Source organism: Lytechinus variegatus, chromosome 12 (assembly GCF_018143015.1).
Source record: "Lytechinus variegatus isolate NC3 chromosome 12, Lvar_3.0, whole genome shotgun sequence".
Taxonomy (NCBI): domain Eukaryota; kingdom Metazoa; phylum Echinodermata; class Echinoidea; order Temnopleuroida; family Toxopneustidae; genus Lytechinus; species Lytechinus variegatus.
The window spans coordinates 34,276,296-34,302,012 of record NC_054751.1 but is presented as its reverse complement, the minus strand read 5'-3'; the positions used below and the strand labels follow the sequence as shown (position 1 = coordinate 34,302,012).

At 34.2% G+C, this 25,717-nt stretch overlaps 1 protein-coding gene across 5 annotated transcripts in view; it reads right to left on the bottom strand.

Moving 5' to 3' along the window:
- Positions 1-24,043, bottom strand: part of LOC121424892 (serine/threonine-protein kinase 32B-like) — a 101,979-nt gene extending 77,936 nt beyond the window's left edge. The window contains exons 1-3 of one of the 5 annotated variants that reach the window (XM_041620753.1): positions 23,924-24,043; positions 23,524-23,584; positions 4,674-5,844 (exon numbers count right to left, since the gene is read on the bottom strand). In XM_041620753.1, the coding sequence (XP_041476687.1) occupies positions 4,674-4,725 (52 nt within the window). In that variant the 5' untranslated portion in view covers positions 4,726-5,844; positions 23,524-23,584; positions 23,924-24,043. Of the gene's footprint in view, positions 1-4,673; positions 5,845-9,309; positions 9,458-12,907; positions 13,527-23,523; positions 23,585-23,923 lie in introns of those variants that run through there. The other 4 variants (XM_041620752.1, XM_041620751.1, XM_041620755.1 and 1 more) reach the window with 4 other exon arrangements.
- Positions 24,044-25,717: the final 1,674 nt, after the last annotated feature.

The following is a 25,717-nucleotide window of genomic DNA, read 5'->3' as shown; positions in this document are numbered from 1 at the left end:
ATGGATCAATGTTAGAAATGAAAAAGTCAAATCTTTTTAAACAGTCCAGTTTGAATTAAATTGAGCTGTGCAATAAATGTATAAGTCATTGAAAATTAAGTGACTCTATTTGATACACCTTTTTTAAGGGTTTCAGAAATAAAAAAACACACTTGACTTTTGTAATCTTAACTTTCATTCATTATTTCTGTGCACATCATATCTGAATACAAACTGATAGAGGACAATATACTTCAACTCTCTGTTTACAAGGAGTTTGAGGGCTGTTTGTACTTTTGCTTTGTTGAATTTATCGTTCAAGGCAAGATAATCGACAGATGTTGTAATTGAATTAGAATATTCAGCATAAATTCAGATTTTCTTGAATCAAGACTATCAATGCCACCTGATTCTCAATATAAAAGCAAAGCTATTGAGCAAGTAAACAAACGTTTAATCAAAATGAACTAATTGTTCCTCCTCTCCAATGCCAGCAATTTGCAAGTATTTAAACTGTATTCACAGTTTACCATTGTGTAGGGGAGCATTCCCAGAAAGGATTTGTCAGATGCTTATATTGGTCAGTCTATGTCATCTGACAGTTTGTAACTATCAGTCACCTGAACTTCTCAGCCAATAAAAATCAAAGAAATGTGTCAGATGTGACAACTTGTCAGATGACTTATGTATGTTGAAGGAACTCTCTCCCAGTTAAGAATATAACCTCAGAGACGCAGAATTTGAAGAAAATAATCTTTACATAAATACAGTGGTGAATCTATTACTTTGCTATTGAGTTCACACTTCACCCCCCATTTCAAAATCTTCGCCGATCTGCAATTCATGATCTTGCTGTTATAAGCTTAAATTTATGCAAACAAGTGAAACTAATTTCATTAGTTAGTACCCCCCAAACCTCAAGCTTCCTCAACATACTGACATGATCTGGGCCCATGTAACACAAAGTTTTGCAATCAATTGTAACATAAAAACATTAATTCTCATTGGTTGATATAGGAATTATTGAACAGTATGGATGTTGGACAGTGATTTTTATTGGCTATTAGCATTCAGAGATCAACTATAATTTTTTGTGATGAGGGGTCCTCGCACATTGGCGATGATGGTACAGTAGACTTGTGCTTTTCTTGAAATCAGTACCACATCAAATGTTTAGAGAAAGAAGGGCACTGGCTCAAGCACTTGAAAACAGACCAAAATCCTCTTTAACTCTGAGCTAATGCATCATCTATGTATCTAGGTCTGCTATCAAAGAGTATTAAAAGACATTTTGAACCTGATAAAGTTGATACTTCAGCTTTGTGCCAGAGAGAGCCGATGTTCATGGAGATAACAATATGTTGACCTGAGGTTGAATATCACAACAAAATGAATATTTTGAGATGGCAAATGCAAGTCATTCATTTTCTAGGCTTTATGACCTAAAGAAGTCAGTTCTTGGCCCCACTTTATAAAAAAAAACTTGGGATTGATTAATAATAATCTCAAACTGCAATTGATTGTGTCTCTCACACAATTTGAGATCAATCTACGAGTAAAATCTGAATCTATTTGTAACTATTTGTATTAAAAGACATTTGAATAATGTTATGAAAATTCTTACTGGAACACTCCCCAGTGAGAAGAATAGGGGTACACATTTCATACGGGTGAAACCACCCAGGGAACCCACTTCAGTTCTGAAGACTGTTCTCCTAGCGGGCCCTGCTTAACATGATAATATTATTTCATAATCAAATGAAAAGTGTAACCTAAAATATGTAAAGAGCATTGTATGCTTAATAGGGAAACCATTTCAATGCATAAAGCATGATAAATAAAGTGAAATATTGTTAAGATGCATGGAGGCCCCAGGTTTACCAGACAACAGGACAAGATCATTCACACTGCAGTATCAAATAACTCACTATGAACTACAAAGACATTGCATTTTCAGAGAAATGTTAAGTAAGTAGAGTATAATCACAACTGGTTTAGAAAAACCTGCTCATTTCCAATACTGGTTCTTTTTCAATTTCCTCCAATCATTCTCTATAATTGTTGTTGTATTGTATTGTAACAATGTTGACTTCATATGTGTTGCATATAATGTGTTCCTATGATTGTTTTATGTATATTGTGCAGGGCACTGGTTGATAACACTGTTTCAATCACTGAACAGGTTACCCTGGCTAAAGAAGACAAATAAAAAAAATAAGTTTTACATGATACTGTCCATGTGATGACTCTCCATGTATTTGAAAGAGAAAGTTTTGCAACAGTTTACAAAAAATATGAAATGTTATGTCTATCAACATTCAACACAATTCTTTCTTTTTAGGGCAAGGGCAAATTCAAGTAAAACAAAGTAAGACTTGGCATGTTTAACTCCAGTCATACTTAGGTTTTATTTGGCCAAATTTTCAAACCATAATACTCATAAAAATTGTGTAAAATAATTTGGTTTGTTTTAAGTAATACTTTCAAGGCTATCAAGGTCTGAGGGAGGGAAAATGTCATTTGTTTTACATTTTAACCATCCAAGTAAAATAGAGTCATTTCTATAATACCCTATCACTGATTTAAGGGGAAATTATGCACGCTGCACCACAGATACAATAAATTTTGTACAAGTTCATGATGTAAAATATATGCTCAGGGAATATTGGATTATGGATATTGCATATCAACCATAATCTGGTTTTATTAGATTTGTTTAAGGGATCTATACAGGAAGCTGTCTCCTAAAGCTTTTCAGATTATCTTCTATAAATCACAACCTGAAGCAAGAGCACATCTCCTTCTCTATTTATCGACGGCTGGGATGTGCAATGCTCTCAGCGTCTGAATAATGAAATACAGATTATCCCCTATCAACATCTTTTTGATATTTCATGAAGGCAGATGAGGCGAATTGCTTTGGGTATCAAATAGCCATCTAATGTATCAAAACTCATTACTTTTTAACCACTTTTTGTTAGACTGGGTATAATAATTGGGATTTTAAAGAAGATGGTGGATATAAAAAGATATTACTACAATCAGTACTGTCGATATCATACTTGGCTTGTTTCACTAGTGATACCCTTACAGACTCCATCCATTTCATGAAATCTCTGAAGAGAGACACTCCAATTATAATAACAGTATGATTCCAAACACTCCTTTTAGGTATGATTTATAGTCTTTAAAAGACTGTTTAGCTTGATTTTTGACAAATATTTCAGATAATTATTCAATAGCTTGTAGTCTCATCAAAGATGGCATTGTACAAAAATTGCTATGGATTAGAAAAGATAGTCAAGTTTAAATTAGTTGAGTTGCAGCTATCAATGATTTCATAAGAATGTCTTTAAAATCAAGATTAAGTATCACCATATCATCCCGAGATCTAGGTATGGTACACTGTACAGGGTGTTTCTAAAAAATGTAGCCAGAGTTCAAAGGTCAGCTTTATCATGTACATGACTTATTCTTGTGATTTTTATTTTGCACAACTGAGCAACCCATCAACACCTTGCTTATACCTCAGTCATATTTGCTCAACAGCGGTCATACGGCAAGTAAAAAACAGCCGTCTTAACATCATTTGTACTGAAGCTACTCGCTACATGTAGGTGGTTTTAATAATAATGAATAAAATGGCTGTTTTCGACTCACCGTACGGCCACCATAGAGCAAATGTGACCGAGGTACTACGTCACAATCGTCACACAGTTACGGTCCATCGGAGGCAAATGGTACAAAACTACTTTTTTTCATGTACATGCACGAAACTCACTGTGTTGTGACATCAGGGCTTGAATTAATCCAAGGCCATCCAAGGCCATGGCCTTAGATGCCCTCAGAAATGGCCTTGATGCCCTTTCAAATATTTGTAGACTTAAGGCCAAAATAACTGCCCTTTTTTGCTGTGGCCTTGGTGCCCTGCGGTAATCCAGTGCATGTGCCCCATTGAAAAGTGCATTATTGATGCCCTTTTTTCGGTGGCCTTCGATGTCCCATAAAGTGAAAACTGCCTGCCCTTTCCCTTAAGTGCCCTTTTAAAAAATGGCCTTGCCCCTTTAAATTCTTAATTCGAGCCCTGTGACATGTTGGGTTCATCAGAGTTTTTTCCTGCAAATTTCAGTGAAATGTTGCCTTTCTGATTTTTTTTTCCAAGTGAATGTTACACAAATTATGTCTAGCTGAAATTCTGTTTGAGCTTATCCTTAAGGACTTGCATACATGTTAGCATGAGATAGATGTTCTTTGTCACAATCCCACAATGGTTAGAAGAGCAATGCAGGACATGCAATGAATCATTAAATTCACAGCATATCAAATGAAAGAAGTATGAGCTTCGATGGAAAATCAGCCTATCAAATCTTTTTTGTAATGTTTAGCATTTATTTAACATGCTCTCATATATGCAACCTATGTGCAGTGTGTGTTATAAAACTAATGATTTTCTAAAATTTTCATGCTTTGTAAATCGTTTTATCATACATACATGTATTTTGAACATATTATGGAAGAACACACAAATTGATCTTTAGAACACAAAAAGAATGCAGAATTTGCATTTTAGAAAACAGAAAAGAGGGAAATATACATAAACCTTTCCAAATTTCTAGGGTTAACCAACAGTCTGCTGGCAACTAAATATGCCATCAGGATGGAAATTTTTTTAATACTGATTTGAGGGGACTCACCTTCTCCATTGAGATCCAGGTTCTCCTTACGGTTAGACTGTGATGAACCCATGGTGCAACCTATCTTGGTAAGATGGTAAGACGCCCTGTCCAAATCAGGACAGAAACACTAATCAATCAACAGGCAATGACCACAAAGGCCTTGATGATATCTTCCCAGGAGCTCCGAAGCTCTGTCTTGTAATTAGTAATTACAACTTGACCGAGGAGGCCTTGTTTTGTTCTGTCTGCCTTTGAATTGAGGGGATTCTTCACTTCTCACTTGAGTGGGATAGGTAACTCCAATGTAGTCCAGTAATGTCCAGGAGTGGCCCGGACCACCAGGTCGGAGTGTATTAATCCACAATCAGTACCTCATTGTCCAGCAGGATTGATAGAGAATCTCCCTGCTCACTGACAGCTTGGGTATCATTCAAACAAGACCAAGCCCATTAATGCATCAGAGTGAAAAATCAAGAGGCTATAATTATTTCACGGTTGGTTTTATTCCTGACAGTCACAGCACAAGATGAAAACAAGAATAACACAGAGTCCTCAACAACAACATCAAAGATCTGTCTTCTTTTAAACACCACGCACAATTGTGACTCCACACAATCTTCCCACGCAATGACTACAGGGCTTTGCTTCAATAATCAAGTAATCACTAGTCGTGAAGACAAATTCATCTCCTCTAGGTTTCCTGCAGGATCTAATTGTTGCTTTGAATGTGAAGAAAGGCTTGATAGGGACATAAGAGGCTCCTCACCGGGAAAAAAAGGGAGTAAGCAGTTTACAAATAAATTAATCTCCAGCCAATCACATTATCCGAATGGAAATTACCCACTTAAATTCGACAGCACTCATTATCATTGAATGCTGGGCCTAAAACGGTTGCCATGCCGACAAAGCATTTAACTTCATTTGAAATGGTGCTAAGCCGTATTATGTGACATCCTAATTGCAGAGCTGTTCATGATCCGTGGTAATCTGTGCTCACGCATTTATCGGCGCCTGTTTGAAGCTTTTCCTATTACCATGGCACATAAGATGTACTCTAGGTGGCGTCTGCACCAAACCTGGTTACAGGAATCAATCAAGATGACATCGGAGTGGGAAGAGATCTTCAATGTAAGATGTTGATCCTGAGAGACTGGGTGCAACGACTCCTCTTCAGGATGCACTCAAGATCCTGGAGAAATAAATTAAAAGAAGAAACTTGAATTTAGCATCAATTGAACTAAAGAAGGTCACAAAACAAATGAATATCCAATCAACTGTATTACCCACAATGACTTCTATATGATTTGAAATTTTAATGACAAGACAGTAAGAAATTGAGTTGGATTATCATATTTGGAGGACAGACAAGAATTAGTCCCCATTCTAGCAGTTTTTATACCTGTGTTTAATTCTAGTAGACTTTGTACAACAGACTAAATACTCTGTGTCCTATACATATTTAAAAAAAATTATGAAGTCTGAAAATACATGAACATGTATATCCTACAATTTCAGTTAACTCGGCATTCTCAAGTATTAATCATATCATGATTTAAGATCAAATGCAAAGCCAAAGTTCTGTAAAATTGCTTCATGGTATTCGGTCAGATTTGTTTCTGGGAGGAGTCTGACACAGAAATGATACCAAAATGTATATAGCACCTATCACTGCCAATGCCAAATGCATCCCTTTTATCAAACCAAACACATTTCTAAAGAATCCTTTAGTGTGACACATGAAACCATGGCTTTTGAGCACCATTCCCCCTTCCGATTTAATTGTAAACTGCACCCACTTAAACAAAATTGCACATTTCCAATGAATGTCACGCAAGCAAAACAATAAAATATTTGTGGTAAAGAATGAACTTCCTTCCTGCTCATGCGATATATTAATCAGTTTCCACACAAATACAATACATCCGTGGTCACATTATTTATTGATATACGGCCACTTAGATTAAGTGGATGTTACCTTTATGCATTATAACACAAGGTAATCAGACATGCTCTGAGTAATATAAACCTGAAATAGTGCGACCAATGCAATCATGAGCACAACTGGATCACAGCGTGTCACTAGATTGAATTGAGCTCAAACTACAATGTCTATTAAAGGTTCACATATCTGTGACCTTAAAGGGGAAGTTCACCCTGACAAAAAGTTTATTGCAAAAATAGCAGAAAAAATAATGAAAAATATTGCCGAAGGTTTGAGAAAAATTCATCAAATAATCAAAAAGTTATTAGAATTTCAATTATTTGATTTGTGACGTCATATGCGAGCAGCATTCCTACATAGCGAATGGTAAAAAATCAATGAAATGTCATTTTCTCAGAAAATTGAAAATGGTGTTTACTGTACCTTTTGTATATCAATAGACAAATCATTTCACACTCGATCATGAATAGAAAACAAAATCAAGTCATCAGGAACCATATAAAATTTGAAATTCATGCATTTTTTATTACATAACACGTGGGGCAGCTGCTCGTTTATGACGTCACAAATCCAAAACTTTGAACTCTAATAACTTTCTTACTCTTTCACGGATTTTCCTCAAACCTTCACCAATATTTTTTACTATTTTTTCTGCTATTTTTACAAAAAAGACTTCTTCAGGGTGAACTTCCCCTTTAAGATGTCTCCTGCAACTTTGTACTGTCATATAATGACTTACTTTGAATAACAAGATGGGATATTTTTCCTACTACTCAATGCCAATAATTAGTTTTAAATACTTTATTAATCAATTTAGTAGCTTGCTTTTTAATAACTCCTATTCATGCATTCAGCATAATTTGTACGAGAAGTGTGAAATCTAAGGCAGATATTGTGTTAAGTTTTAATTGTATTGGATGTCAAAATGCAGATATTATCATCATCGTCATAATCATAATCATCATCTTCATCATCATAATCATCATCAAAATTCTAATCATTATTGTTGTCGTCATTATCAAATAGTCACCATCATTATCTCCTCATATTAAAATGCATAAGTGGCAACACTAAATTGTAATATGTCCAATACAAAATGAAATATTACAACATGCCCCCCCCCCCTCCAATATACACATTTTTAACACTTCCCCAGGCCAAACAGAGACAAGTATAGACAATAAACAGCAAGAACAAAAAAGGGGGTAATTCAAGTAAAAAAAAAAATGAGAGAGAATGAAGAAGACGAGCACGAGGAAAGGACAGAGTTGGAGTGAATGTAAAACAAGTATGCCTCCCCATCAGCAATCGTTAAACGCAAGGTGTCACCTTGCTCCAGCATATATCTCACACATTATACCACACCCCCTCGACGATGACGAACACTATGCTGAGGCTCTGTACCTAGGATAGCCGACATTCCTCTCATGCGTGGGATATCTATAGAAGTAAACATGCTTGGAGTTCGATGACGGATCTGAAGAGACAGACAACGGTAACGACTGATCGATACCTGACCACTCCACCGACAGTGGAGAAAGCTAGGCAACATAAATTTGTCAGCGGTCTGAGAGCCAAAAGGCCAGAAAATGGTGTATGTCTTTTAAGCAGAATTCAACATTGGTCATTGGTTTGCATGCAGGTAGAAATGAGAGAAAATATACCAGGTACATTTAATTATATTTCTTTTTTTTGTCCCCCTATGCATTTTTCCCCTACATCAAAGGGCAGGAATCAAAATATAATAAGAAAATTCAATCTGATCAAAACTTTCAAAATTACGACAGTTAATTCATTTTAGTCTTTTGCATTGAAGCAAATGAATAAATGTAAAGTTCTCCTTTTCACAATGACATATTTTGCAAATGTGCTCTATATTTCAGTTTACCTCATTCTGACAAATAAAGAGGTCATATCAGCAAAATGACCATATTGATAAATGATTGATCAGTTACATAGTGATCACAACTTCTTATAAAATAATCATAACCATCACGTTGATTTCATGATTTGTTCAAAATTTACCAAGCTGTTACTCAGAAATGTTTTGCTTCTCTTTAAGAAAATAGCACTTGGCTTGTATTCTTTTTGAGAAAAAACTCTTTCTATGTTTATCAGTTTCTGTTGTCACTAAAATGGAGGAAACAGGAAATTTCATATTTCAGGCACGTGCATATTACAAGTACTTGGCATGCAGTACATGTACTTGGCATGCGCTGCAGACTGGAGCTCTGCAAGTACCAGAAAGGACTCAAAATAAAATGACAGATTCATAAGAGAAAATATCCTGACATAAACATGGGTTATTCGTGATCCTGTGACAAGAATTCAAATTAAATGGTACAAAAAACAACCTAAGTCAGTATACTATACATAGGTCATATACGGTACATACTATACATCATCACTGCATCTACAGTGTCTTCTTACTACCCTCCCCCCCCCCCTCCCCTCCTTTTCTCTCTCAAAAAAATTCAATATTTTTTCCATCATAATTTAAAATTCTGATTTTTGAGGGCCATTTGCTAAACTCCAGTCTTTATAAAAAAACTAAATTCACTAATTGGTGTATCAACTCTCTATTGTTTAAGAAATATCAAATACGACATCGTGCTATTCGTACGAAATGAAGCACTAGGTCTCCACTCTATAGGTAGAGTGACTGAAGCACTTCCTGCATTCAAGTAATAAATCTGGAACCCAATACTTCACCTGGGTTTACAGTGCAGCACATTATAGTTTAAACCAACCAGTCAGAACCACTACTCAGTCAGTCACCGCTGCTTACATTCTGGCTATCTTCATTATTAATTTCCAACAGTTTGAAGAGCACCTTTGAACGCTCGATATCCAATTTTTTATTCAAGCTTCCCTCATTTTCCTTTCTTGAGATCTGAGTAAATATCCTAGAATCAAATTACACGTACATCGGCATTATAGTGCACGTACTTCCTCCTCGAGCAAGAAAACAAATTACAAGGCATTCAGAATTATGATGGTATAAAACATATCCATAAAGCTAGTGTTCATGCCCTGGATAATATAACAATTGACATCAAGGTTATTGTCAGAAAACAGTATGCTCTCACACCCACGTGATCAAAAAAAATAGAGCATAAATGTATTTTGCAAGCATGAACGCAAATACTTGTAATATGATCTCAGAATGAAATTTGCTACAAGTTTAATCACATTTGTAGACCTGGCTTTTCAAAGGCACCTGGGTTTTTGCAACAGTGTGAATGCAAATTAGAAGTACTTCAAATATGAGGCAAAAAAGCTCATCCTTTATGGCTTCTAACTGCAGAAAACATATCTTATTTGGTGGGCCATGAGTATAGGGTGTTGTTTTTTTTTCCTTTTTGTCTGAACAAGTTCATTTAATTTGAGAGTATTTGTGATCCAGCACCTGTGAAAGAACCTATCGTAGAGTTCTTGTAGCAAGTAACATTAAATCATGAAGTATGTTGTACACATCTCTATATTTTCTTTATTTTTTTTTTGTTTTAATGGTGTGCCCATATCTGCTATATGGTTATCAACCTCCCCCTAAATATCAAATCATCCCAATTTTTTTCACAGCTAACATTTCAACACACTGGAAAGAAAAGAAAATATCTTGAGGCCAAGGTAAAACATAGTGGCACAATTACTCGAGACATTATTAGATTTTCAGGCTTTGCAGCACGCACTGTAATGGATACGGTTAAAGGGACTTATACCGCGTCAGTGTTCCACATAGTCAACAAGGAAACAACCACACAGATGAGACATTTTAAATTTTTATCAAGGCTTTGCCATCACCAATAAAAGCAGCACTCCAGGGGCTGTCTCACTATCAAGAACCTTGCTACCGTTGGCAACCAAAAAAAAAAGAAGCGGACGGACGGCCTTTGGAAGTATTGCCCGTGCCCGAATTCATTACCTACTCCACTGGGCACCATGAGGCATGAGGCGACAAATTGGTGCAAAGCTCGAATATTAAAAGAGAGGAGTACAGCTCGTGTGTTTCATCACCTGAATACATTAGGGCAAAATTAGTTTTTGGAGTCATCTATTCAGACCTAGCTCGCTAGCGTCCCATAAAACCAAACAGGGACAGTGCTTACCACACTGCTACAGCCAAGGGGTGCATCACCTTGGTAACTTCAAGGAGTGGTTCGGATCAAAGCCAATCTAGAAAAGTCAGGGTAAGCAATGATTTCAAAACAAAGTGTTTAACTTTCAAGATGAATACTCTTGTATTTAGTTTTGATGCATGATGCAAATTTGAAGGGACTGAGTTTTCAGATAATTTCAAATAAGGCCAATCAAGTGATCCATCAAAACTCTCAAGAATATTATATGGGAGAAATGATTTTGATAAAAATGCAATACAATGGGTGGAAAATTGACATGTGACCCCAACCCTCCCCTCCCAGTCCACAAATGACTTTCAGGAAGCCAAAACTAGAGCTCTGGAATCAAACAGCAGTGAAAATTGATAACATATATTAGGTAGACATGCATCAATTCATCATTACTTGGGAGTTTAGGACCAATTTAACAGATGACTCTCTCGCTGTGATTGAATGCACTTTCTAACAATATCATTTGGTAAATTATTATTTATTGAGAGACATATTTTGTGAGATGAGTGTTCATTAATGGTGAATGTAGCCATAGCTGGAAATTTGGTATGCAGATGATATCAATGAATTCTAGAAATATTACCCTTGGGCAAAGTATAGAAAACACTATCAAAGAGAAGCAATAAATACATTTATATTTATTTCAAAACACATTGTTTTGAGTTCAACACAAATAATTTCAACAAATACAAGAAATATTTTAGCTTATAAAGATTACAAAGCAAAAGATCAAAAGAAGAGAAGAGACAAGATTCCCTCTTCCACTTTCTTTTATAAATCAGGTTTTCATTTCATTCAAATAGATGAATATTACTGTTTTTTCCATGGCAAAGGAGGAAGCTGCCGAGTACAGCGTTGCTTCAATAACAACTGAATGTAGAGCAAACATTGAAAATTGACTTGTACGTCTGCATCAATTGTGACATCACAAGGTAAACATAAGACTTTTGGCTGAAACATCTGCTAATTCAATACAATATGAATATGACTTCCTTTATGTACGTGTACGTATTTACTATTGACTGATAATTTTGGGCATACAAGTTATGATGTATGTGAATTAACACCTACATGTACATAAAGCTAAATCCATATTCTTTTAAACAGAAGATAAATATTGTGTAGATACAGAACTATCATTTCCATGTCATACTGAAGCAACTGGAAGGGTGGAGTGGGGGTCATGGGGGTGGTTGAACCTTGCCATTATTAATCATTCCCATCGAAACATACATGTATGTAGAAACAGGAAGTCAGTTAGAATATATCAATATGACACACTCTTTTGTTTGATAAAATTGCAGGCTAGACATAAATAAAGAGATTAATGAGCATGCAGTGATAACAATTAAATAATTAGAATTAATATAAGTCTAAATAACTTATAAGTCTTAAAAACATGTACAACTATGCAAATTAATATTAAGCTAGAAATTCATTAGATTTCACATTCATTTGATTTCATAACATACTTGAAAATATTAGTACATATATTCCATTATTAAATAAAAGCTGCAGAAAAAATGTACATGAAAGTTTTATCAAAAGTGTTCATGAAATTCACAATTACCAAAAATATTCATTCCTAAAATCATAAATAGAAATTAGCAAATTGATCAAAAACTTTTGAAATTGAAAGTACAAATCAATTTTAAACCACTCATGGCAAATAATTCGCAGATAGTCCTAAACTATAGATTTTAAAAAACCTGCATATTAATTTAGAAATTTCACATTTACAACAAACTATCTGATGCCTTTGTTTGAAAAGAACAAATGATTACTATTGAGGAAGTAATGGTTGAGAATAAGAGAAAAGGAGAAATGGATGAAATAATAATAAAGATAAAAAAAGAATGATAATTGTATTAGATAATGACAATGATGATAATGATAATGATAAATCATAAAGAAAATAATAAATGATAATAGTAATAATAATATCAATGAAAGTCAATATCTAAGATTAGTACAAGGCCTTATTTCGGCAAATTTCACAGCACCTCTAACACATATAAACTCATAACACTCGCACATCAATTGATATGAAATTCATCTTATATGTAATTGGTTTTGCAAATTTAGTAAAACAATCAAATCAGTACAGAGCCCACTCATCTAACAATGAAACAATGATGAATGCCAAGGCACAACGAGACCAATGCCTTAAAAACACTCACCCGTAAATGCAAATCGCTAAAAACCTCTTAAAAGCTCCCACGGCCGTCCTTGCCACCAGAAATCACAAACATGGGGATTTTTGGCCTCTTTTTATAAGCGAAGTCCACCGCTCTCTTTTTACCTCATCTGCAATAAAAAATGGAGATGGATAGAGCGGTCGGATCGGAAACTGACAAATAAGATAGACTAGGTTGGATTTATTATGGCTGACTGTGAAGTGAAAATGATGGGTAACGTGCAATGAAAAGGATATAATGAGCTCTCTCGCAGCTCGCTACGATCCCGGAGAATAACGCAATAAGAGACAGCAGACAGCGGTATCTCCATGCACAACACCCTCCCAGCCGGCCTGCATGCACATTCTCATTTTAACCATCTGCACATGCACTGCTGCACAGAACCACAGCAGTGACACACACCAGCCAGCGGCGTGCGTCTCTATAACACAGCCATACACACAAGCAAGATCTTGGATGCTCTGATGAAACATAAAACCAAGAACCAATCAAAGAGGGTGATGTAGGCAGACAAGATACCAACTGACCTGTTCTTAAGATGACCATCTCATCTTTTGGAATGGTTGGAAGGTATATCGGGCAGAGGATTAAAATCTCAAGGAGATACAAAAAGCCTCAAGGGCAGATAAACGGGGGACGCTCGCTCGTAAATCAAGCATTCCAACAAACGGATGCAACCAGAATCATGAATATACAAAATATGCCAAATTCAAGAGAGACTGAAAAACATCAGTAAACTCTAAATCATAGAGATATCAATATAAATCGGATTAGTGAGAAGTCAGGCTCTGGACTAAATTCTAATTATTTGTTTTAATAAAAAATCATTTAGATTAGAATTCAAAATTTCATCCCAAAATCTTTTATACCCAAGGATATATGTTATAGTATAGTAACTGAATTTTAAATATTCAGGTGAGAACATGAGTTTATATATCTATCTTAATTTGTTCTTTACTAATATAACTCATGGTTCATATCAAATCATTAACATTACAATTTTTTATCATCAAATGTATAAAATCATATTCTTGATATTTGATATATAATGAAATACAAAAATGGTGACTGTATCATTTCCGTGACATCAATGGCTCAATTATCTTCACAATAACTGAGATGTGGAAATAATTGTTCTGTGAAAATAATTTTTAAAAATCCTTTAGTGCTGTGCTTGTCTGATTTTTTTTCTTTTTGAAATGGCAAGATTGCATCTTACAATTTGTAACTTCCTTTATTTACTTTTGGACAATTTATATGAATACCATTGTGAAGAACTACATTTGACCCAAAGCATAAATGCATAAAACGCATCTTGTAGCATTCTTCTGGCCTTCTGCTTGAATCAGTTTGCATTACAAGGAATCTGCTAATAGAAAGAAAATTGTTAGCCAGGGTTAGATGACACATTTTCCTTTTATTTTGGCATCACTGTTACCTGTGTAGGACTGTTATTTTGACATTTTGTTTCCTTTAATAGTTTAGTTATTTACAGTTCAAGCTTTGGTATTTAGTTCAGCTTTGATGCTTCTGTTGTCACCATTTACATTTGACTTTCAACCTACTTCTCCTGTCATTCATTTCCTATTCAGATGTGTTCATTCATTACATTCCCACATCTGATTCTTTTGTTCAACATTCTTATTATGTAATCATCCTAACATCTTGTTCATCTCCATCCTCTATCTCTCATTGCTTATTTTTATGAATTGGACTTTTCCACTTTCCGTTGGCTCATCCATTCTCTTAATTTTCATTGGTTGATTCTGTAAAATTTAAATATATGCTAATTTTGTATTGCCATTATGAGTTTAGCTGAGGCAAATTAGCCCAGCAAATAAACAGTGTACTACCATACTTCGAGTTAAGTTCTATTTTGTTCCTGTGTCTTTAGAGTTAAGTTCCTTCGTCTCCTCTCCGTTTGCTTCTGTTTGATGTGTGATTTGGCTTATGTTATTCCCTTCTTCAGTTAAACATTTATTTTCCCCCATAAACTCTATCATTTTACAACCCCACACCCGTTTTGGTCATAACCAAAAACAAATGCTAACCTATAAAAAAGAGGTTAAAGAAAAGAAAATACTTCATTTTGTAGGCATACACAGTGTCTTTGCTCATGTCATTCACTGGCCTTTAACTAGCATTTGTATTATATGTTTCAAGGGTAGTGGTAAAAGTGGTGCAAATAATGTTCATGAATATTTTATTTTCAATTAGGTCATTGCATTTATTTAGATTCATTAGCATTCACAGCAAAGACATAATGTGGCTAGCCATTTGATAAGGTTGTCCACTAATTAAATATCAGCACAACTTAATGTACAACTGGTGACCTTTGTTCTTAATAAAAGTCTCAAGTTTTCTATTTTAATATAATGTGAGAGTGTTTCTCACTTTTCATAAGTACATTACAAGTCTAACCTAATCAAAATCTGAAGAAAAAATAATTTGATACAATATGTCAGATAACTACAAGATAATGGAGATAACAGAAAAGGTTTATTTAAGATTAATATCATGATCCCCAGCAATTAGCAAGTGACAAAATACGTACAGTATGACTTTGTACATTTATTTATTTTGCTTCATGTGTATATTACTCAAAGATTTTACTTGTATGTAAATTAATGTAAATGTGGTTTTTATGGGGGGATAAATTACAAATTTGCTGATCCCAGATATGTGAAAAATCTATTTTAAAAATAACTATAATAATGTTACATCGAATAAGTATAAGGGAGACCGGGGTTAGTTGGAACATGGGGTAAGTTGAAACATTCTAATTTTCTTTAATGCCTGTAAAGTAAATTTCTGCAATACTGCCCTCAATTTATTGTTATTGATACTACAACTGTTGTATTATTAATAGCAATAAATTGAGGGCAGTATTGCATAAATTTACTTTACAGGCATTAAAAAAAAATTACAGTGTTCCAACTTACCCCATGTTCCAACTAACCCCGGTCTCCCCTACACAGCTTGATCAATAACTTAATGAGATTTTTCTTCTTTTTCTCATAAAAAGATAAAAACATGGTTTTTATTCATCTGTGAATATGTACTGAAGAGTATAAATATTGTTAAAAAGTACATTTCAATTAAATCTAATGCTTCCATAATTTAAAAAAATCAATGAGATTTGAAATATTCCCTAATTCACTATTCTCTCATATAGCTCAGGGATCATATCATATAAACATTTTCTGAACATTAAGCAATGCTTTAAAGATAAATTCCAGTTTTGGTAACGATCTCAAAATGACTTTTTACAGAATCTAATATAATGACCACCCAAGTGTCTGTTTGTATGAATAAAAAATATGTGCCAAAGGATTCTGGAAGAAATTGTGTAATTGCTGAGAAATAAGCAAAATAAGCGCGGATTCGGTCACTTCCGTCGGGTCTTTATTCCAGCAATAATAATACACTGTCCCACGTGTGCCTATCTGTGTTGGCGATCTTCAGTGTGATCGTATTTCAGCTTTATTTTATGATTTCACAAAGTTCAGTTTATGTAACTGTACCATATCTAGATCCACGATGATATAGTCATACTTAACCTTGGTTTTACAGACTTTCTCACGAAATTTGTGTTTTACTGCAAATACTATCATTTAGCTTTAAAATGCTAATTAATTTCCTAATTTACACCAGATTTTGATAAAATTTTCAGTACTATGCATGTTTGGGGGGTGGTTATAAATTCACCTCAAATAGGCCAGACTTGACCTTTCAAAAGCTACATAATGTTTTCCTATAGAGGGCACTATTGTGTTTAGCATTGCCCACCATATTACCTTTCAATTTTGTCTATGCTTGCAGATATGGAAAATGTCGATCCTATATACTCAAGTTTTCTTTAGTAAATTAACCAACTTCACAATTCATTTTATGTCTTTCAATTATTTTTCTTTTCCAAACACCAAAAAGATAAAAGAGATTAAAACAATCCAAATCATGTAACCATTGACCACAATCATACAATGAAAATAAGAAATTGGTTTGATTTCTATAATACTGCTCCCATCACAATCTTGTATAGAAACTGACATTTGCATAAATTTCATCAATACTTGTTCTCATTGTTTACACAAGATTGCTAGTGTACCAAATTATAGCAAAAAGCACATCTTGATGTCATGAAAATGAAATATATGAAAATTTCCATAGATTTTGTACAGGTGGCAGTATGTGCTACTGCCACCTATTCCACTTTAGATTTCATGTACAAGATGTCATAATATCATACCGTCCTAACATGGTGGCACGATGACCTCAATGTAAAAATAACCTAGAATAGTTTATCTTCAAACTCAATAACACTTTAAGACTTTAATTTGAAGATACTTAGCCCCCTCTACTTTCTTTCTTTAAAATCGTTCAACAACCAATTCTTATTGCTGATGTGGTTTACGGTACACCATGTGGAGTGTTATAGAAGCAGTGGATAGAAGAAGAGAAGGAAGTGGATAGGCGAGAAAGTGGAGATTTGAGAATAGAGTATTCTTTCTTGAGAATAGTCCTGAAAAGGACTGTAAACCAGAAGGAATGTTGAGTGAGAACAGCTTGAGTAGTAGAGCTGATGAGGAGATGCTGGCTTGCGTCGGCGAGTAGAGATGATGAGTAGTAGAGAGACTCGACGTTTCGGACAGGTTGACTGTCCGTCTTCAGGAGTGAGTGTTCGCTCGGCGTGCGGCGGTACTTAGTAGAAAATTTGTCTTCTTGATCAACCAACATGAGCAAATCATTCAATCATGAATTCAGAGGTCCATATATTTGTACAAAAATGTTAAAGCTATCAATCAATATGAATTTCATCTTATAATGTTGATATAACCCCATCACTATATTAGAGGTTCTATTCAAGACCTGCAAATACATTGTATGTGTTAATGTGTATGGCCCGTATTCTGAAGTCGGGTTTAACTTAAACTCAGGTCTAAAGTTGTGGTTTAAGTATGGAAAGCCAAAAGTATTAAAGTTTTTATTAAGTTGTATGTTTCTTATGTTTACTGTGAGCTCTTTCCTGATTCATCGATGGTGAAGACGATCATCTATTTATACTTCCCGGACAATAATGAATGATTTGAGAGCCAAATGAGCTGAAGTATGATATCTCTACTGCCAGTAATTTATGCAACAATTGGCTATCCATACTTAAACCACAACTCTAAACCTGAGTTTAAGTTAAACCTGCTATCAGAATACGGGCCTATGTGTTCAATGAAGGATGGCTGATAAGTATGAAAAGAGTGAATGAGCTAAGGAAGTCCCAACTTCAAAGTTATTCTTAATATAACAGAGTAGTCTTTCACTCAAATATCAATTTTCTTTTTACTTGATCATGTATATGATCTAAAATACCTATCAAGATAACAATATGAACCTTCTTAATCGACATAATATCATTTTCATTCATATTATTTCCCCTTTTAAAATATTATCATTGAGCTATTGAGCATTTTTATGAAATTTGGTAAACAAATTAGATTTTATTTATTTCCATCAATAAAATACAAACAAACATTACTAAGTCAAATAATTCCAGAATTTTCAATCAAACATAAAAAATGTAATATATCGAACAAATAACAAGAAAAAAAAAATTAAAAATTCTTTTTATATGTAACAACTAATGAAAAAATCGGTCAGTGACTGAAATTGAAATGTTCTAACCAAAACCAATCTGACAAAGCTAAGAAAATAAGTACCAAAGCAGAGAGGTTTGTCTAAAAAGCATGGCTTGTAAAAGAGGCAGTCCCCATGACTTAATGTAGTTTCAATGTAAACATGGAAAAGAATCTTATGCACAATAATGAACAGAGAAAAAAAGCTAAGGAATAGAAAGAATAAGACACAAGAAACAGAGAACAAAACATAATACAATTAAACTAGAGGTGATTAAAGAACAGAGAGAGAAGTGTTTAAAAGGAGAGAGGGGGTGCAAGTAAAAAAGAGGGTTAATGAATGGTATACATAGGTACAATGAAGAGAGAGAGAGGAAGCTAAGTGGTGAAGGTATTAAGTGTTGAGGAACAGGGATGGTGCAACATATCATTACGCACATCATATCATCAGAATGAAATTAAACAATTTAGGTTTAAGTTTTTTGTTTGGCTTGCTGGTTTTGAATACTGATAAATTAACATCTTTTTAAGTTTACATTTGAAAGTATTACTGCTATGAGATTCTCTACAATCATCCTGCAAGGGATTCCAGCAAGATCATCCAGAGAAGAGAAAAAAGATAATGGGGGAAGAAAGGTTCGAGTTACAGGTAGGTGATAACAGTTTCTCAGTCATGATGGATAAACGTGCAAAGAGGAGTTTTTGCATATTTGGAAAAATGGGGGGAGATTGACTGTACCTAGTTTGAACATATATTGACCGAGATGAAAATAGAAATTATTATCTATTTATCATTCATTATTTATTGGTATATATATTGGCCAGCAGCAGGGCTTAAAGGGCCAATCAACATTCTCATTACTCATTACAAAGTGTTTTTTTTAATAGCTATAAGTATATATAATTTGGGGGCTTAATGAGTTAATTGCTTCAATAATTATTGTAAACAATTGTATTTAAAGAATATGAGGATATGACCTTGAGTTTGATCAAAAGGGATAGTGGTGCAGATTTTCCTTTATGTAGATACAAGCACTTTGACACATTTTTGTGTTCTAAAAGGCACATTTGTTCTGAGTGTTGATAGTTTGGAAACAAGCACATGAACCCCTAATTTATAATGTTCACACCTCTTCAGTATGCCTTTCCCTTTTGTGAAAATGACATGGGTTTTGAATAAAGCATTCACTGTACTTCTTTAATTTTTTACATAAATTTCAAAGTTTTTAGAAATGTTTTTGTCATCATTCACACCTTATATTTAAATTGAAGGTGCTATTACTCTTTAAAGAGCAAAATAACAGAAATGAGTGAATACTTTATCTTAAGTATAAAATTCTGAATTATTATGTAAAATTTGATGAAATTTAGATGGATTTTGACTGAGTAATAGAGGTATAAACTCAACGTTGTTAGGTCGTGTCTAAAATTGCATAATGATTTTTAATACGTGTTTCTCAAGACCTTTCAAATGGGTGAACTTCAAAGCTCGAAGCACATGAGCCCATGTTAACTTTTGCATATTTGGAATATTTAGATGCTAAAGTAACTCTGTGCAAAATTTGTTGAAAATGACATGGATTCCATTTTAACTGTGGAACATTCTTAAATGTCTACAAATATAATTTAAAAATCAAAACATGTACAGTACATTTTTTTTTCTAAAAAGTTTTTTTTTCAAACTCAAACAATCTCCTCGACATCCCAGTTTTAAAATGAAAGCTGGTGTTTAATTATTATGTTGTTAATTCTCTTCACTTTACTTTAATTAATCCATCATATAACCAGTACTAGTCTATCTTCCACTTTACTGACTTCAAGAAATTGGAAGGAGAGGGGCAAACAAGTTTTTATAGGTAAAACTTTACGCCCACAACAAGGTATATTACAAGGTATGTATGTAGTGCTTACAAGTTACATACATGTAGTGTGTTGGAAAATGCTTGTTTTTCAATCACTTCCTGGTTAAAAAAAATTCCATCTCACTGTGATTTGGATTATTGCCAACGCATTCTGTGTATCCTTCTACAGAGCAGAGATGGTAATCATGGTTTTAGGAATTACTCATCAATTTGTACGCGCACTTGTGTACAAAGTGACTGGAGGTGAAAAGAGAGAACCGTGCATGTGACTGAATCAAGCGATGCCGTACGAAGCATCCATGGGTGCATGGCATCTCAGTTGTACATGAAATCACAGACACAACACACTCACATCAATGGTGGTCAAACTTGATTTAAACCTATCCTAAAAGGGTAAAAAACTAGCACATCAATGATGTGGAGCTCATCCGGCATCTCGCAACAAAATTTAACACAATTTTAATTTCAGCCCAGTTGACACTGTAGTGAATTATATTGGTGACATATAGAATTGAAATTGATGAAGAAATGACATAGAAGCATTTTTTTGTGATCTATGAATAAATTTCATATGAATTAAGTATTATTAATTATCTAGTCAAAGTTTCTTAACTCTGTGTAGAACCTTGGTGAACCTAATGTAGCTCTCAGATCGAACAAAAATAACCAAAGTCAATCAACAAATAAATAAGTAATTTTAATTTTGGTGAGTTTTGAAAATATATGAATGAATTAGCATATTTAATGAGTTTCAAAATTCTATGTTGAAATTTTGTATCACCACCTCGCACTATTATATAAAGCAAACAAAATTGAAATTGATCAACAAATGAAGAAGAAAAAAAAACATTTCTTTGTAATTCTGTGTAGAAGTTTGGTGAACCTCATAAAGTTCTACAAAATGGAAGAAGAAAAAAAGTAAAAATCGGTCAACAATTAAAGAAGAAAAAGCATTTTATCTGAATTTTTAAAAATATGAATGAATTATATTCCATTAAATGGCATAAAAATTATTCTAGTCAAAATTTCAAAATTCTGTGTAGAAGATTGGTGAACCTCATAAAGCTCTACCAGATGGAAGAAAAAAAATCAAAATCGGTCAACATATAAAGAAGAAGCATTTAATGTGAATTTTTAAAAATATGCATAAATTAATTTTGCATAAATTAGCATAAAAATTGTTCTAATCAAAATTTCAAAATTCTGTGTAGAAGATTGGTGAACCTCATGAAACTCTACCAGATGGAAGAAAAAAAATCGAATTCGGTCAACAAATAAAAAAGAAGATCTTTATGTGAATTTTTCAAAATTTGCATAAATTAATTTCGCATAAATTAGCATAAAAATTGTTCTAATCAAAATTCTGTGTAGAAGATTGGTGAACCTCATGAAGCTCTACCAGATGGAAGGAAAAAAAATCAAATTCGGTCAACAAATAAAGAAGAAGCATTTTATGTGAATTTTTTAAAATTTGCATAAAATAATTTCGCATAAATTAGCATAAAAATTGTTCTGGTCAAAATTCTGTGTAGAAACTTTGGTGAACCTCATGAAGCTCTACCAGATGGAAGCAAAAAATTCAAAATCGTTCAACAAATAAAGAAGAAGCATTTTTTGTGAATTTTGAAAAATGCGCATATATTAGCATATTTAACGAATTTCAAAATTCTGTGTAGAAGTTTTGAATCCCCCACCTAATGCTATCATATAATGCAAACAGAATGGACATCGGACTTGAAATGGCGAAGTAGTAGTAATTTGAAATTGTGGACGGACGACAGACGACGGATGACGGACGCCACGGCATATGCTCATCTTGCCCTTCAGGCCAGATGAGCTAAAAACATAAAATGATCATATGTATTTGGTTGACACTTAATAGCGAATACATAATGACCTTCCTACAAATTTAGTTGATAAAATGCAGTTAAATCACAAGATTTCCACAGCTCAATGATGTTTACTTTTCCTTCCATGAGGCAAAAGCATCATTATAGAAGGCAAACCCATTACGAACCATGGAATACCTAAATCACCCCAGGTGGGTGTTTCATATAGCTGTTTTTAAGTTAAGAGCGACTTTAAGAACGACAAGTGATCCTTTCTTGTGGTAAATGGTATATACATTGGCGATGGTTAAGCGCGTAAGAAAGGTTCACCAGTCGTTCTTGAAGTCGCTCTTAGCTTACGAACAGCTTTATGAAACGGCCCCCAGGGGGCCTGTTATTTAAGTATCTAAACATGTGTTTCTCGACCTCAATGAGTCTGAAAAAAATTAAACTGCAATTACATACACAGCGCGCTGATTCGAGCAAACTCGCTAGCCATCGCATGCAGTCATTTTTATTTCTCTTTAATACTTTCCTTATTTCAGGGCCGATTTTCTTCGTTCGTTTATTTGTGTTTATTTTTGTTTCTTTAAATGTTTTTCTTTCTTTCTTCCTTCCTTCCTTCGGCTTCTATCTTTAATTCTTTCTCTTTCTTCCTTTCTTTCTTTCTTTACTGCATATGCAGCGAGGAAATTCAATCAAACTCTGCGGCCCTCCAACGCATGCAATCACTTTTATTCTCTTTAACAGTTTCCTTTTTCAAGGCCGATTTTCTTCATATGAATTTGAAAACAATTTAACATTGAATTTCAAAATAAAATATGCCTTTGAAAACTTCATTAAATATCAAATACAATACTTTAATTCTGAAAGGCCTACTACAGGCAGAGCTGCTCTTATGTAATATCACAGCTGTTCTTTATGGTCTAACCCTCGGGCTTGTGCCTGCGGAGGAGCAATGTATAAGAGAGAATATCGGGCAATTCAGGGTTGATAGAAATGGAAATGAAATATCTTGGTTCCTCCAATGAGGATTTTGTTACGGGAAATACAACCGCAGCAAAGCTATTTGCTGGTGCGGCTGATGTAAAAGCAAAAATGTACTTTAAGTTAAACTTAAAGTACATTTTAAAGGTATCGCATTTATTGGTGCCCATATTTCATAAAATAATCATAAATTATAGTTATCGTCCAACAACTAACGACACACACATGACACAAGACACTGATAGTGATAAACGTAAACTTCCATTCTTGAACTTATAAAGATCTAACATTACCTCAATCTGAATGTCAATGATAATGTCCTGTGTCCATGGTGTCTGTCGTGAACATAAAATTCTAAATCAAAAGATTCAAAAGATATAACATGTATAACAAATAAGAAATAGGGCCTATATCGATTATTCATAATTCACCAAAAACATGAAATCTTCTCTGGACTATTCAACAAAAGATTGCAAGAGAAATCCCACGGTATTTGATTTGATTTAGATCTCGGACTTTGCAGTTCATGTCTTTTTATTTTAAACAAACACGAATTGGTATGTGTGGGACTGGCCTATCTACGGCTATTTCCATTAAGAGTCGACGGCGGAATTCGGAACGACCTGTTCCAATGATTTCTGTTTAAAACTAAGTTCAAAACTACCCCCAATTGTACAACTTTGTTATGCTTACCTATACTACCTTTAGAATCACATTCCCAATTCAGGCAGTAGACCATATCATAACCTTGTTCATTGAATGAGTGCAGTAGACAGACTTAATTGAAGAGTCTGGACTGAACTGCAGTGCAGTGTGGTGGTAATTACGTAATTAAGCGTCCGCCTAAGAAGTATATGAAGCGCTAACATTCAAGTTTCATTTGCTAGTATTTCTCCTCAAGAGATCAAGATAAAAATACATTTTTAAAAAATCGACAATGTAAAAATACAGAAGCGGATCTAGAGGGGGGGTTGCACCCCCCCCCCCAAAAAAAAAAAAAAACCGGGGACCATTTTTTTAATCTTATCTTTTTTTCAAAACTTGTAATATTATTTTATTCTATTTCTATGTATTTATTTCATTGATTATTATTCCAAGGTCCCCAATTCTTTGTTTAACTGGCCTTACATTGCAGGAAAATGCAACTTAATTTTACAAATTTTCATGGGGGTTAATTTGGCAACGACCTCTATACCAAAAATAGTGGTGTTTTAGATGCAAGAAAACGCCATTTTCACACACAGATTTTCAAAAATTTTCCCTACTGTGGGAAGGGGGACACCCCCTCCCACACCCTTCTCCCTCGCTCGCTCCGCTTGCATGGACTCGGTCGCTACGCTCCCTCGCATACCACCCCCAACCCCCAACCCCTTATAAAAAGCTGGATCCGCCCCTGAAATACAATGTACATCAAATTTAAAGAAAGTGATGAAGGTAATGGCTAAAAAAGGAAGAAACCTTGTGTGAGGCCAACCCATACCAAGAATTGTTTAAAAAATACAAATCTAACATCGGTCCCAAGACTCCAAAAAGCGCCTAAAAAGCATATGAAAAAAAATCACAGATACTGAAATTATTCCGAAATAAGAAAATCTTTGAATCCCATTTTTTGCCTAAATTGAACTTCCATGACTTTTCTTTGCTTTAGAATCAGAGGCATAATGAGCTAAAAACAAATAATAATAATAATTATTATAAATAGATAAGTTAATAAATTAATAATTCATTACTTATATAAATAATTAATTCAAGAGTCGAGACTGCGTATAACATGGCATTATTTAAGAAATGGTATATAGTAAACTATTTAAAAGGTGAGGGAACGATGAAATATTACTGTTTCAGTTCCCTTTTCAGGAGGATATTCGACAATCGCTGATTTTTTTTCTTACCTGCATTTGTTTAGTTGTATTATGATTATAGGGCTTACTATGGATCTATTTAAATGTTATTTGTATTGAAATTACGATGATGCAAATGGTATGTTTACAATGAAATGTTATCATTACTGAATCAACAAAATAAGGACTATATGAATTACACAACAATTAACATTTCATATGATTTCTGATAGTTCTGGAAAATGTCAATAATTAAGTGAAACGAGCCAGGAAAAAAATACTTCCTTTTCACACAAAGATGTCATTTCACATTTTAAGGAGATATCAAGTTAGACGCGGCACTTTTCATCTATTATCCACGCCCACATCTTTCGCCTTTGATTTGCCCTATTGTTAACTGCCGCCAAGTTTCCCTTTGACCGCCGGCTTCATCAAACCTCGAATCACACGAGACTCAAAATGAGCGAAGCCAGGATCAAAATGTAAAACAATACCTCCACTAAGAATAGGTCTTTGTGAAAATAACTATTTGTTGTCGCATGCTGGCCCGAAAAAAAAGAGATTCACGACCATAAAAAGGGAGAAGAAAGGAAAGAAATGGAACAGGAAAAGTGAATTATAATATTAGTTTCTGTATGAACTTGCG